This window comes from Anomaloglossus baeobatrachus, chromosome 3 (genome assembly GCF_048569485.1).
Source record: "Anomaloglossus baeobatrachus isolate aAnoBae1 chromosome 3, aAnoBae1.hap1, whole genome shotgun sequence".
In the NCBI taxonomy this organism is placed as follows: Eukaryota; Metazoa; Chordata; class Amphibia; order Anura; family Aromobatidae; genus Anomaloglossus; species Anomaloglossus baeobatrachus.
Window position 1 is genome coordinate 280,799,402 of NC_134355.1, and position 13,921 is coordinate 280,813,322.

Below are 13,921 nucleotides of genomic sequence, written 5' to 3' on the forward strand. Positions count from 1 at the left end.
CAACCTAGCCACCTGGTAGTCTCTTATCAGGGCACGGACACAGGACTGCCCATGGCCTTGACTGCTCTCCACTTGAACTTCACTCCTCTAGAGCCTGAACTTGACTACTTAGGTTCCCACCTCCAGGCCTGTGAACTCCTCGGTGGGCGGAGCCCACCGCCTGGCTCCGTCCCCCCTTGTGTGGACATCAAACCTGGAGGGTGGTGACAAGGATTTTGGTTTGGCTGATGTTACCTAACCGGGAGGGGGGTGTGGTGTTGTGTGTGTGTGACTACCTGGGACGACCTGCATAGTCCAGGCCGTCACATTTGCATCTCCTTTGTCAGTTTGAAAATTAATAATTAAAAGGTGTTCTCAAAATTGATCCCAAACTGTGATCAGAATGTCTTCTGTACAACTATTTCTGCCTGTATTGCCATTCCTCCTGTCCATTTAGTTAGGCCTAGCACTGTCTGCAGCTCCTTTGCCAGTTTGAGAGTCAAGAATTAAGAGTGTTTTCAAAATTGATCCCAAACTGGGATCAGTGTCTTCTGTACATCTATTGATGGCTGTATTGCAATGGTCCTTCTGGTGGACTAGGTGGGCTGAATGCCTGAGTCCACATTCATTACTTTGGTTGACTACACTGCCTCCTCCCCTATGCTATGTGCTGGTCAATCCCCTTTTCAGGATACAGGTGCTGATGCCTCCTATCTTGATACGGTCTTTGCACATTTGCAAATATCATCAGCAACCACGTACACTTCATTGCCCCAGCACAGCATCCACCTGTGTCTACCCCTATGTCACACAGTGTCTGGCTCAAAACTCACCAAGTGTCAGGGTTACTTCTAACGCTGTTCACACAGCTGAGTCGTCAAACACATCACACGATGCTTCTTTTGTGCTGCACAGACAAGCCCGGGTGTTGACCAGCTGTGCTCTTGTTAGTAATCGGACTTGCAGGAGTTAATTTCTGCTAGACAGTGGATTACTGCTTAAATCACATGTTGCAGGAGACCTATCACAGTCACCTCACACCCTTTTTAAGAAGGTGCAGCCTGATCTCCCATGCCAATGATAGTTTTATGCAATCCCAGTCCTTGTGCTTTGATATCCAGTTACTGGTGAACTTCTGTGTGCTGTTTGGTGTGTTGTGGAAATACTTTTGTTATCTGATTATTTCCTCCCTTCCTTTAGTTTCCTCCTGAATTGTCTATACTTCTGTGAGTTTGAGTTTTGGTTTTTAACCCATCTGTTTATTTGTGTGGGATTAATCACTCCTGTCCTGTCCCTCTCCTGGATGGAAGGAGGGGGGCCACTAGACCAGGGTTGTTCAGGATCTAGGGTTAGTAAGGTGGCCCAAACATTGTCACCTTCTGATGTATCTTTGGGATCATGGTCAGCCAGTGTTCCCCTAGCCTAAGGGCCAGTTTAGACTCCTCTGTTTCTAGTGATTCCGTCACACCCCATGACACCCTGGCCTTGAAGCGCAAGCGTTAATATGCTACCACCCACCCACAGGTTAAAACAATAAATTGCCACATTTCCAAACTGCTTTCCCTACAAATATTGATGTTTAGGCTTGTGGACCCTGATGGTTTCCACAAGCTGATGTCGGCGGCCATTCCTCAGTATTGATCCCTAGCCCTCATTATTTCTCCAGGTGTAGCGTCACTAGTCACCACCTTACACAACCTTGTGTCCCATAACATCACCTGTGCCTCAGAGTCATTTTGGCTAAACATCACACTGACGGCAGATCCTTACCAGTTTACCTATTAATACCGATTTTAGCTGCCTCCATAATTTAATATGCTAAAGTACAGGGATGTGGACATGCTGCTGATGTTACATGCATGGGTCAAGATAGTCAGGCTAGTGAGATTGTGCCTACTGGATGAGCACAACAAACAATAACATTCATACTACATATGCCAAACTCTGGCCCCAAGGCAGATTTTATTTGACCTACAAAGCTATTCTGTAAGGGCTCGAAGTACTATGTGGGGAACATTATTCTGTATGGAGGGCTATGTGGTGCACATTATTCTGTTAGGACAGCTATGTAAGGCACATTATTTTGTTTAGAGAGTTATGTGCGGCCCATTACTATGTTTGGAGTGCAATGTGAGCTGTCTCAAGACATTTGCAATCTTATCGCAAAACATACTGATGTCATAGTTTACAGGAGTATTTCTAAACTACTGAAGGTTCAAGTGATCACTATTGGGGCCATAATCCTGGAGTGGAAAATACATAATGTTACCAAAAAACAGCCACAACCAGGTGCTTCCTGAGAGATTTCAGACAGATGATTGAAACAAATTATCAGAACAGTTCTCCAAGAGCAAAGGGCCACATGTGGAGAGCTACAAAAAGACCTGTAATCAGCAAGTACAGTTGTTTCAAAGAAAGCAATAAGTAATGCTCTTAACCTCCATGGCCTGGATGCACACCATGCAAGATTCCATTGCTGAGCAAAAAGCATGTTCAACAGCATCTAACATTTGCTCAACAACATTTATACAAGCCTGTGACACACTGGGAAATATAGTCTGGTCAGATGAGATCAAAATTGAACTGTGTGGATGCCATAATACACTTTATATTTGGAGGCCAAAAAGTACTGCAGATTACCCCCAAAACATCATATCAACAGTGAAGTTTATAGCTGTCAAGATCATGGTGTGGGGCTGTTTTTCAGTATATGGCACTGGCAAACTTCCTGTAATTGAAGGAAGGATGAACGGACAAATGTACTGAGACATGATAAAAATCTGCTACCATCTACCAGGATGGTGAAGATGAAATGATAATGGACATTTCAGCAAAACAATGATCCCAAACATTCAGCCAAGGAAACTCTCAATTGGTGTCAGAGAAAATAAAGCTGGTAGAATGGCCCAGCCAATAACCTGACCTGAATCCAATAGAAAATTTATGTAAGGAACTAAGGCTTATAGTACATGAAAGGAACCCACAAAACCTTGAGTATTTGAGGAGTGTTTGTGTGGAAGAATAGGCCAAAATCCCACCTGAGCAATACATGAGACTAGTTTCTCCACACAGGAGGCATTTTGAAGCTGTCATCACTGACAAAAGCTTTTGTGCAAAGTATTAAATAAATTTCAGTAAGCGTGTTAAATACTTTTTCCCTGCGTTATTTCTCATTATTACACATCACAATATCTATGGATATTTATGATTTTGATTTCTTCGGCTGTATGGATTGGATGGGTTGTTACTGAAATCTCCTGAGAAATTCATGTAAATTGCACCTTTAGAAATATATTTACTAAGAAAATTGGGGATCAGTTCACAATCTGTCAAATAAAATCAGAGAAAACACAGTAACACAAACAGATAACACACTCCAGAAAGCGAATTAAAAAATGTAATAATTTAAGTGCAAAAGATAATAGTATAATCATATAGATCAATCATACAGTACAAAGTACAAGTAGTATTCTATTTTAATTACTCTTGTTCTCTTTTGTGAGTTGGATTGATCTATACATTTACACTATTGTCTTTGCCATTTTTGCATATAATTTACATTATACTTAAATACAATTACAGTGTCTCTCTATTGGTATTTTTGTTATTTTGTTTCATATGACTGATTTAATAATTTCACTACTGCCTTTACCATTTTTTTCACGTTATTTTTTATATCATTTTTCATATCCTCTCTAAAGTATGTTGATTTTTATTTGTGTTCCTCTGCTTTCCCTAATTCAATAAAATGTTTTATATTCAATACATTGTATTGAACATCTGTTTGAGCAATGGTGTTTTATACTTTTTCTAGATACACAATCATATGTTTGCTCCTTGAATACTGGTGATTTCGTGAAAATATTACAAAGAGGATTGATTAAGTTAAGAAAGTGGCTACAACAGGGCATGGACAAGGCTGTTTTGTTCTTGGACAAATTTTTGATTGCAAGCTCTATTTCTTCCCTTTGATGTGACTTCCATTAGCATAACTTTCGTGTCATTTTTGGTGATATTTAAATCTTAACATTGTTGTAAGGACACATAGCACAATGCCTTCTTAGTAGTTTTTTCAACTACTAAAAGTATTCAGAAACTGATGCACCAGCCGACAGTATATGTTGAATGATGTGAATTGTGTACCAGTGTAGCCTATGAAGGCTGCAGAAGACAGATGATTTCAACCACATATTTAGATGTCAAATGTTTTTAGTCACCTGACTGCTTCAGCCTATCACAGCAAAGCAGCCAGTGCTGGATCCAGGGAGGTAATGGCAGGTGTCATTGATTTTTCAATTTTTGCCGAATCCAAGCCACTGGGCAATATTACTTTACATTTTTGTTTTGTGTTTTTCTTATTTTGGTGTTCTAACATTTATTACTTTAGAGGTTACGATTATTGCCTAGTGTACTTGTTTTACTGTGCAGTGGGTGAGCAGACCCCCTGCAAAAGGGAGCATAGTTAACCCGGAAATGTTATTAATAAAAATGTTTTATTTGTATGTGCAGGTGTATTGTGTTAGGGTACCCCTAGTGGCCGGGTGGGACGGCTGTCACCACAGTGGAGAGGAGGAGCCGGCAGAGACAAGGGGAGGAGAGAGCAAGGGTGTGAGGAAAAGATTAGATCAAGGGAGCAGTCGTCTCGGGGACAGGAGCGGAGCAGCAGAGCCGGGGCAGAGTGTGGGAGCTGGAAAGCAGGGAAGCCGGTGAGAAAAGGAGCGGGCGGAACCTCATAGTGTGAAGCAGTCCGGTGTGGGTCCGGGCTGTGGGTAGCCAGAAGTGGGAGCCGGGCGAAGTGGAGTAGCCAGGCACATCCCCACTGGAGGGGACGCAAGGACAGGCTTCCCCCAGCTAAGAAAGCGTATCATCACCTTTATTGCTTTGTTTGGGACTTTGTGAAGAATAAAAGAATGTTTGTTCATTGCATCGAACCCTGCCTGAAGAGTGTTTGTGCGCCGGATAACATCTGCATCACCACCACACTCTGCCCCACCAAGTCATCTCCTGTCCCCATAGTGACGGTGGAACCAGGGGTACGCCTGATTGCCAGGGCCACGACTACAAGGCCAGAGGCACCCCTGGCACCCCGTTACATGTGGCGTAGTCGGCAGGATCCGAGTCCCCTGCCAGGGACCCAGGAGGCTGGAGATCGGGTCGTGCCTGAAGCACAGGATCCGGACCAGGATACAAGATTTCCAGTCCTGTGGTGGGAAGAGAACCCAGTACCCGTAGCGTTGGACCGGGTACAAGATGGCGGTAAGGAGGCCGTTATCTGTGAGGAAGAAAAGGCGCGGAAAATTGGCGCCGAAAGAAGAGCCTGGGGCTGGCCGGTGCCGAAGAGAAAGCATGGAGTACTCCGCCCAAAGAGGGGAGGCGCCAGCTCCAGGGCACGGAAGAAGAAAAAGAAGTACCTCAGCGGAGGAGTCAAGATGATGCGTGGGGATGGGGGTGGAGTCTGTTTAAGAGCGGGAAACGAGGACCCGTCTCCACTCTACCCAGTCTCAGCATTGACACCGCCGCCGTTACCAGCAAGATTGTCAGGGGCAGCGACGCCTTCACCACCGAGAGGAGCTGCAGCAGCAGCCGGGACAATCCCTGGGGGCATACATCCAGGCCCAAGCGGAGGAATGGAAGAGGGCCTGGCCCCCAGAGTAAGTCACCACTGCTGATCTGTTGTTTAAGTCCGGCGCCGTTTAGCCGGCAGAAGTTCTTTTAAAGTTTCACGGGACGAGCTCCCTTCTGTGTGTTTGTACGGGCAGTTGCCCCATCTAAGACCGGGAGCGCTGTTGCCAAGCCTCCGGGTGCCCATCTAAGACCGGGAGCGCTGTTGAGCCTCCGGGCGCTAGTTGAAAGAAGGACCGGGAGCGCTGCAGAAACCGCCGGGCGCGGGACTGGTGGCTGTCCAGAGGAGGAGAACTGGGCACACTGCTGGCCGTCCAGAGGAGGAGAGCTGCGCACACTGGTGGCCGTCCAGAGGAGGAGAGCTGCGCACACTGGTGGCCGTCCAGAGGAGGAGAGCTGCGCACACTGGTGGCCGTCCAGAGGAGGAGAACTGGGCACACTGGAGCCCTCTGTGTGGGTGCTGCGCCTATTGTGGACGGTATTGCAGACTTTACGTGCTCCTGTGTGTTTTAAGTAAGAGCCGTGCCGGGAGGCTCGGGTTTTAAGAGGGGAGGTATGCAGTGGGTGAGCAGACCCCCTGCAAAAGGGAGCATAGTTAACCCGGAAATGTTATTAATAAAAATGTTTTATTTGTATGTGCAGGTGTATTGTGTTAGGGTACCCCTAGTGGCCGGGTGGGACGGCTGTCACCACAGTGGAGAGGAGGAGCCGGCAGAGACAAGGGGAGGAGAGAGCAAGGGTGTGAGGAAAAGATTAGATCAAGGGAGCAGTCGTCTCGGGGACAGGAGCGGAGCAGCAGAGCCGGGGCAGAGTGTGGGAGCTGGAAAGCAGGGAAGCCGGTGAGAAAAGGAGCGGGCGGAACCTCATAGTGTGAAGCAGTCCGGTGTGGGTCCGGGCTGTGGGTAGCCAGAAGTGGGAGCCGGGCGAAGTGGAGTAGCCAGGCACATCCCCACTGGAGGGGACGCAAGGACAGGCTTCCCCCAGCTAAGAAAGCGTATCATCACCTTTATTGCTTTGTTTGGGACTTTGTGAAGAATAAAAGAATGTTTGTTCATTGCATCGAACCCTGCCTGAAGAGTGTTTGTGCGCCGGATAACATCTGCATCACCACCACACTCTGCCCCACCAAGTCATCTCCTGTCCCCATAGTGACGGTGGAACCAGGGGTACGCCTGATTGCCAGGGCCACGACTACAAGGCCAGAGGCACCCCTGGCACCCCGTTACAACTGTATGACTGGTATAGTGCAGTATAATAATCACCCACCCAAGCATCGTGGATTAAGCAGCCCTGTCCTGGCACATCAGGGCTTTGTCCCCGACATCTTCTCAATGTCTTTGCTGGCTACATAGCTCCTCCTCAGTATGGGGCCAGCATCTCCATGCACAGAAAGTAATTAAATACACAATTCTCCTCTAATACTCTAATATGCCCAAGAATTGCACTCAAGAGCATACTTTTTCTCTATGTTTGCAAGCAGCAGCTCTAGTAATGAGCCACTGCCCACAATAAGGAGAACAGGATAATTTGGTATAGTTAAGCTGTATTGAAGTCAATGAACACAGAGGCAAAGTATTCAGGTACATAGAGATGCATCTGTATACAGAAGTGTATTTCTATGTACCTGTATTCTACAGGTAAAGAAAAGGTCTGATTTTTTTTTTCCTATAAAACTTCTAAAAATAATTATTTAAACAGGATACACCATATCTTGCATTTTGTTGATCTTTTTACTCATTCTGGATCACTAGATATCTCAGCACACCTTTCCTTCTTTAGGTAAATAGCACTCTGCTCTGCCCTCCAGTTCTTTAGGGGGAAAGTGATCAATGGACGATTAGGCAGAATAGGTCCAGGCTGCCATCATTTAGTCTGTTCTCAGGGCTATCCCAGCTCACTCAGGAACCAATAGGGACTGTAGAAGCAGGATCTCTAGTCTGTATAGGCATGGCCAGCTTTACCTATGTACAACTGGTGCAGTCGCACAGGGCACCGGCCGGCAGACATCAGAGAGGCACCGCATGGAGTAGCAGTTCTCTTTCATTTGCTGCTCCCACTCCATACAGTCAGGCTCCAGCTAAGTGCACTCTCCCCTCCTCCATGCTCTGTGTCCTGTCTGTTTCCGTCTTCATTAGAAAGATGGGGGAGGGTCGCCTGCACTGCTGCAGGTGGAGAAGCTGCTGAAAACAAATACTGAACTCCTGGAGACTTCTCTGTAGGTGAGTTTAATTTGCTGGGTGTCATATGTCATGTATTATGTGCTGTCTGTATGTATAAGATGTGCTTGCCCTGTATACTGTGCAGTATCTATCTATATATCTATCTATCTATCTATTCCTCTTTATTTCTTTATTTCTTTTCTTTCTTTCTTTCTTTCTTTCTATACATCCATCTATTTATCCTTCTATCTATCCCTCTATCTATCTATCTATCATCAATCAATCTATATATCCATATATCCCTCTATCTATCTATCTATCTATCTATCTATCTATCTATCTATCTATTTATCTATTTATCTATCCCTCCCTCTATCTATCCATGACTCTATCCATCCATACCTCTTTCTGTCTGTCTGTCTATCTGCCTGTCTGTCTATCCATCTATCTATCTATCCTTCCATCTATCCCTCCATCTATTCCTTCATCTATCTCTTCATCTATCCCTCCATCTATCCCTTCATCTATCTATCTATCATCAATCAATCAATCAATCTATATATCCATCTATCTATCTATCTATCCTTCCCTCTATCTACCCATGACTCTATCTACCCATGACTCTATCCATCCATACCTCTTTCTATCTATCTGTCTGTCTGTCTGTCTGTCTGTCCGTCTATCTATCCGTCTATCTATCCCTCCATCTTTCCCTTCATCTATCCCTCTATCTATCCCTCTATCTATCTATCTATCTATCTATCTATATCTCTCTATTTAGCTAGCTATCTATCTCTATGATGAGGTGCTACAGCAGCTGGGGTGTGTATGATGAGTTTCTGCAGCAGCTCGTGTGTGTATGATGAGGTTCTGCAGCAGCTGAATTTTGTATGAGGTTCTGCAGCAGCTGGGTTATGTATGATGAGGTTCTGCAGCAGCTGATTTGTGTATGATGAGGTTTGGCAGCAGTTGAGGTGTGCATGATAAAGTTCTGCAGCAGCTGAGGTGTGTATGATGAGGTTCTTCAGCAGCTTATGTGTGTATGATGAAGTTCTGCAGAAGCTGAGTTGGCTATGATGAGGTTCTGCAGCAGCTGGAGTGTGTATGATGAGGTTCTACAGTAGCTGGGTTGCCTATGATGAGATTCTGCAGCAGCTGGGGTGTGTATGAGGATCTGCAGATTATCACATAATTCATAATTGATTTGTTTAACAAATTTTCCAACAAAACTATTTGCAGCATTGCCAACTGGTGTGAGCCAAGACTGGTTAATAAATGGATTACAGTATATATGCCATAATTCTTCCATACACAGCGTTCCCCGTCCTCATAGTGTGTATATGCCGTACTTCTTCCATACACAGCTCCCCCGTCCTTATGATGTATATATGCCATAGTTCTTCCATACACAGTGCCCCCTGTCCTCACGTTGTGTGTATGCTGTAGTTCTTATATACCCAGCACCCCCCGACCTTATGATGTATATATGCCGCAGTTCTTCCATACACAGTACCCTCCATTCTCATGTTGTGTATATGCCCTAGTTCTTCTATACACAATACCCTCCGTCCTCATGGTGTGTATGTTGTATTGCACTTTACTCTGTTCAGGGCAGTAGAGCTCAGAGGCAGCAACACATGTACAGTGTCCCTGTCCTCATGGTGTGTATGTGGTGCTGCACCTCAGTGTGCTCAAGTCAGTGGAGCTGAGAGGCAGCAACACATGCACAGCGCCCCCTCCGCATGTTGTGTATGTGGTACTGCACCTCAGTGTGCTCAGGTCAGTGGAGCTGAGAGGCAGTGACACATATAACCCCAGGACACTTTATGCAGAAAGCAGAGATTTTTTCTAATTTTGTACATTCTCCTCTAACATCTGTATTTTGCCCTTTTCGGTCATGACACATGCAGCATCGTGCATTGTCTTGTCTTCTCATCCTGTATATTTATCCACAGGATTTGTATAGTAGATGTTGATCCCACCAATGGGACCACGACCTGCGCCATTCTTGGTCAAGAGACAGCAGAACTTCAGTCCGAATGTACAGGAATTTATATCATCTCTCCATGAAGAGTGGCAGTGCCTCAGTCTCCAGACAAATGTTGTCCCCATTGGGGAGATCCGCATTTACCATCCATTATGTAATATCCAGAGATACAGCATAAATGGATGAGTTCAAAAGGCCCCTATAAGAATGAGTTCAGATGTGGTGAAATTAATGTGGATTTGATATGCCGATTCTCCAGCACAAATTTGGAGGAATGTATTAAACAATACATTTGAAGAAATCAATTTTCTTTAGAATATAAAAAAATGGCCTCCTGTCCTCATTTGTGTCCTGGGAAACTGTGTAAAAAAAAATCAGTAGGGTGGGGACACCAAAGGGCAATATTCCACAGTGCACTATTCAGGCTAAGGCCAGCCATGTGTATAGGAACTGTCAGGGTCAGTTGCAGTTTTTAGTGTGTTGCTATTTCCCGTTTGAGTTGCTACACAACCATAACACAAGAGGGAGCTTGTGTCAGATGCCAATAGAGGCTGCCTGCTTGGAGAGGGATAACTGCAGTAGGCACATCAGATCACAACAGTATTTACAGGAGAGAGAGAAGGGGAGAGAGTGTAACATACTCACTGGTGCCCACTAAATTCTTTTTTTGCCCCCAGAGTATGGCACCCATTACCAAGCCATACAGGAGCTCTACACATATGGATTTCTCCCCACCAGTCTGTAGGAGACAGAGAAGTTCACTACTGTCCACAGTGTGCAGCTTTTTACAATTCGAAGGGGACTGAAACACTTAGAAACTTGAGTCTTTTTCCAGAAGACCCTAACAGGAGAGCTGGGGGGCTGCTAGAAAATCGCTGAAATGAACAGAAACAGAGCTAAAACGGAATGGGAATAATATGGGCAAGAAGCCTTGATGCAACTTCCAGGTTGCTGCTGGCAACTAAATAAATAAATCATTTAAAAAAATAATGTGGGATACCCATTTTTGATAACCAGTCATGGTAAAGAAGACAGCCGGAGGCTAATATTACGAGGCTGGGAAGGTCAATGGTTATTTAACCCTTCCCAAACTAAAATACCAACCCTCAGCCACACCAGAATTTGCCCATCACATTAGAGGCGTCAATTCTGGCGTTTTGCCTGGCTCATCCCGATTTCTATGGTGTGGTGACATCCGGGGTAATATTTTGGGGGGTTAATGTGAGCTGTGTAATGTCAATGGGCATCAATCCCAGGGGCTAGTAATGGAAAGGTATCTAGCAGATACCCTCATTAATAACCCAGTAAAATAAAAACCCACACATACATGAAAAAAATGTTTATTTAAATAAAGACTCCCCTACAATATTCACTAATTTATTATCAAAAATGTTCCCACGAAGTTCTACATTGCTCACGATCCCTGAGTGCAGATCCGGCGACCGTGAGTAGCAGTAAAGTACAAATGTTGAAAGGCGCCAGGTAGTAATGACAACTCTCACCAGAGCCGTCTGCTAAACGCTGCACTAAGTGGTTCTGATGTGGTGGCAGAGTTCAAAAATGCACTGTGCACCTCGCTTCTGACTTTACTTTGGATGCCAGCCACACTCATATTGTAGCACTGCTCTACAAGGCTCATTGAGAGTGCAGATTGAGTCTGCAGGCTGAAGTCTGATTGCTTATCACAAAGCTGCACACACCTGCTCCTTTCATGGCCCACTAATTCCTCTGTACACTTTGATCTGCAAACGTTGCATTCATTATTGAACGCTGCAGTACATATATTGAATGATTATGTCCTGCATAAGGACATTCTTTGCTAGTGGAGTTAAAACACTCTGCACCCCATTCCTATTATGAAGGCAGCAGTGAAAGTCTATGTGATGTATATACACCTGCCCCAGTTTCTCCTATATGATGTATGTTCTCCAGTTCCATTGTCTTTTATGTGATGTATGTGCATCAATGTCTCTTATGTGATGTACATGCTCCAACCTGTGTCTCCTATGTTATGTATGTGTACCAGCCCCAGTGTCTCCTATGTGATATATACTGCAGACCTCCCACTGTTTGGGTTCTATAAAAGGTACATGGCCAATGATAAATATACCACTGTGAGGAGACCTGCAGTAAAATATACATCTGCGTTCAGATCACCTAATTGCTGTAAGCCATTGTTTATAAAATTTATCATAAACAGTAGACTGCAGTTGCGAGTAGCAACATCATCCAAACTAACATCACACACTTCACCAAAGAAAAGCAGCTCCAGACATCCCAATAGGGATGAATTAATAACATTTTTGACCAAATATAGCAGGATAATTTTCAAGTTGATAATTTTGTACGGCCTGTGACTGTCTTATAAATATCCATATGGCCCTTGGCAGAATAATGGTTCCCCACCCCTGTTGTGAAATAGAAAAAACTAAACAATCTAAAAAAGTAAATATTTGCTGAAGTTTTGTATCACTCTAATTGTTCTGACCTTATGAATAATTTTGTCATGTCATTTTTACTGTACAGTGAATGCTGTAAAAGGAAAAATAGTGAAACTGCATTATTTTTTCCAATATTTAATTTCTACATATCAGTGCAATATATGGTAAAATAATTATTAGCATCATGTATCTCAACCTGATCTCAATCTGATATGGCTTTATCAATGGAAAAATGAAAATCAGCTTTGACGGGAGGAGGCAATGAAAGGAAGCATTGTATGTTATTACACCCACCGCAACTTCCTTTTCACTTCTTTATTCAAAATGTCCTACAATAAATAAACTGAGGACTTTTTGTGGGATAGCAAGGAAGTCTCCCCCAAGTAGACCAGATGTGAGATCAATGAGTTGAAATTATGTTTTCCACTAACAATAAGGGATGTGTTCTTTCAATAAGAAATGTCACTCAAACATTTGGAGAATCTGTCATTATAAGACTTTAAACAATTGTGTCTTGTCCCATCTGTGCCTCAAGTGCATTTAGGCAAGAACATCTAAGACAAGTGAGCTTTTTTTTGTTGGCGTTGAATAAATGTATCTGCCACATGATATTATAATATAAAAATGGAAGAAGATATAATGCATCTTTAATTGTTTTCAGGCTCTAACTCAGGAACAACCAGATGGAATCCATGTATTTGCTGTTCTTCTTCATGCTCATCAAGCTGGCCAAGTTCTACGTGCACGGCATTTCAGGAAAGGAGAAGAGCAGAAATTACTGGCTTATGATAATGAGTTTGACTTCAATTTCCAAGAGTTTCACTATCTAGAAGAAGAACGAATCATTCTGCCTGTAAGTTGTTTTGCCAGCTAGCATGCACATGCTGTTTTCGGCTGAGATCAGTAGTAACAAGCCGAAAACATAGCAGAGCGCTGGCAGTGCGCGTTGTCAGGATATCCGGCATGCAGAGACCAGAGCCACCCTTAAAAGTCACAATGAGGTCTACATGCCCAGTTTTCTACCATTATGCACTGACAGTATGCTCTGCTCTGTTACCAGCTCATTACCACTGATTTGAGCCAGAAACAGTGAGCACGTTGTCATTGTGTACATCACAGGGACTAGCCCAGGAATCCCTGTCATTGTGTGCATCACAGGGATTAGCCCAAGAAGTGCTGTCATGGTGCATATTGCAGGGACTCACCCGGGAGGTGCTGTCGTGGTGCATATCGTAGGGACTAGCCCAGGAAGCACTGTGATTATGCACATCGCAGGGACTAGTCCAGGGATCCCTGTCATTGTGCGCATCACAGGGACTAGCCCAAGAAGTGCTGTCATGGTGCATATTGCAGAGACTCACCCAGGGGGTGCTGTCATGGTGCATATCGCAGGGACTAGCCCAGGAAGCAGTGTGATTATTCACATCACAGAGACTAGCCAAGGGAGCGCTGTCATGGTGCAAATAATTTTGACTTAACGCAAATAATTTTTTTATGTCTTCTCTAGGGTGATCATTTAATTACTGAATGTCAGTACAACACAAGAGACAGATCCACTATGACATGGGTAAGGAAATGCAGTATATTTCGCTGTCTACCTCTTTTAGTCGTTACCCTCATGTCCGAATGTTAGAAAATAACCATGGCAAAAGGCTTCAATCCAATTTAGCAGCACGAATCAGAAATCAAACTGAAGATCAAGCTAGGATCTAACCTGCCTACAAACCGCCATG

At 44.2% G+C, this 13,921-nt stretch overlaps 1 protein-coding gene across 2 annotated transcripts in view; it reads left to right on the forward strand.

The window, feature by feature from the left end:
* Positions 1 to 13,921, forward strand: part of MOXD1 (monooxygenase DBH like 1) — a 297,010-nt gene that overhangs the window by 218,035 nt on the left and 65,054 nt on the right. For both annotated transcript variants that reach the window (XM_075338266.1, XM_075338267.1), the window contains exons 8-9: positions 12,850 to 13,041; positions 13,696 to 13,755. In XM_075338266.1, the coding sequence (XP_075194381.1) occupies positions 12,850 to 13,041; positions 13,696 to 13,755 (252 nt within the window). The remainder of the gene's footprint in view (positions 1 to 12,849; positions 13,042 to 13,695; positions 13,756 to 13,921) is intronic.